This window comes from Hipposideros armiger, unplaced genomic scaffold, assembly GCF_001890085.2.
Source record: "Hipposideros armiger isolate ML-2016 unplaced genomic scaffold, ASM189008v1 scaffold_522, whole genome shotgun sequence".
In the NCBI taxonomy this organism is placed as follows: Eukaryota; Metazoa; Chordata; class Mammalia; order Chiroptera; family Hipposideridae; genus Hipposideros; species Hipposideros armiger.
Window position 1 is genome coordinate 622,563 of NW_017731872.1, and position 1,457 is coordinate 624,019.

The 1,457-nt window shown below is 38.6% G+C and overlaps 1 protein-coding gene across 1 annotated transcript in view; it reads right to left on the reverse strand.

Moving 5' to 3' along the window:
• The window catches only part of LOC109396435 (ribosome biogenesis protein WDR12), a 2,752-nt gene extending 1,627 nt beyond the window's left edge, over positions 1-1,125 (reverse strand). The window contains exon 1 of the mRNA XM_019668228.1: positions 5-1,125. Coding sequence (XP_019523773.1) covers positions 5-960 — 956 coding nt within the window. The 5' untranslated portion in view covers positions 961-1,125. The remainder of the gene's footprint in view (positions 1-4) is intronic.
• Between the last annotated feature and the right edge of the window lie 332 nt (positions 1,126-1,457).

Sequence of the window (1,457 nt, forward strand, 5' to 3'; positions counted from 1 at the left end):
ATGCCTATCTGTGCTTCCAGATGCTAAACGTTTACAAAGCGGAGAATAGGAGATACAATTAAACACTTTATTTCCTGTCAAAGTTGACTTAAGACCGCCAGATTCAACATCCCATACTCTAATTGTGTGGTCCCAAGATGCACTGCAGATTTCTTCAGCATCTGACCACAGAACTGAGGAAATTGCTTCCTTGTGGCCAGAGAGGGTCACTATGGGTGTCCTTGTTAGTCCCAATTGCTCTGTTTTCTGTTTCTTTCTCGGTCGATTTGTAGATTCCTCCATTTCATCTTCTTCATCTGTAGGGACTGTAGACCAGATCTTTAGCATCTTATCCCAGGAGCCACTGCAAAATTTAGTTCCTGTGCTATCAACAGCTATAGAATCCACACTTCCAGCATGACCTCTGCAACAGTGTAGGGCTTTTACTTTATTTCTCTCTACATTCCACTCCCATAAGAGTATAGTCTGATCCATAGAGGCACTCAGTAGTAGGCAAGACAAACTGTCTTTTTTCACCCAGGCCACATCTTTTACAACGTCTGTATGTCCCACAATTGTCATTATTGATTTCCCTTCCAAGGACCAGATCCGAGAAGTCTTATCATAAGAACCAGTCAAGATCCATTCCTCTGCCCCTTTAATTGAACTGATCCAGTCATCATGGAATAAGCATTGCTCTGGCTGAGGTGCAGTGTACTTCTCCACGTATTCTAGCTCCACAACCTCTTCTGATGAGATGTTTTCCAGTTCCATGTGTTTGACCAACGGCATTCGCAGAAACTGACCCTTGATAAGGAAATCAAACTCCACATGTTTGTGGAACTCATTTTTGGCCTCCAGCAATTTATTGATGATGTTACTAAGGTCAGGAATTTCAGAGGCTGCAGGGATTGAGAAGGGAACATCATCTACCGCGTATTTCTTGTTGTCAGTGAAGAAGCGTGTCTGGAGCTGAGCCATGACGGAGAGCACACGCAAGACTTGCCTACAGAAACGTATGGGGTAATGGTCAGACAACGCGCGCTCTGGTCCCTTAGGCTAAAAAATGCAGCTCAAAATTAGACTGCACAGAAAAGCAGAAGCTGCAGTCCAAGACTTGGATTCCGCTTTCTTTCCTCAGGCCGCCTCACCCTACACATTCTTAATGTAAACTCTTCTAAACAGAAATAGAGATGCAAAGAAATCTTCAACTTATTCAGTAGTCTTATTGTTCATAGTAACATGGGATTGTTATTTTGAAAACCATTATTTTTATATATATGTTATGTTATATATATAATATAATATATAACATGTAACATATAATATATACATAATAAATGATTTTATATAGTATATAAAATATATAACAAATTTATATTGATATATTTTGCATGTTTATTAAATATATTTTAAAATTTCTATGTATATACATACATATCAAAATAAAGCAAATGAGTAATTAGATTAAGGTTCTT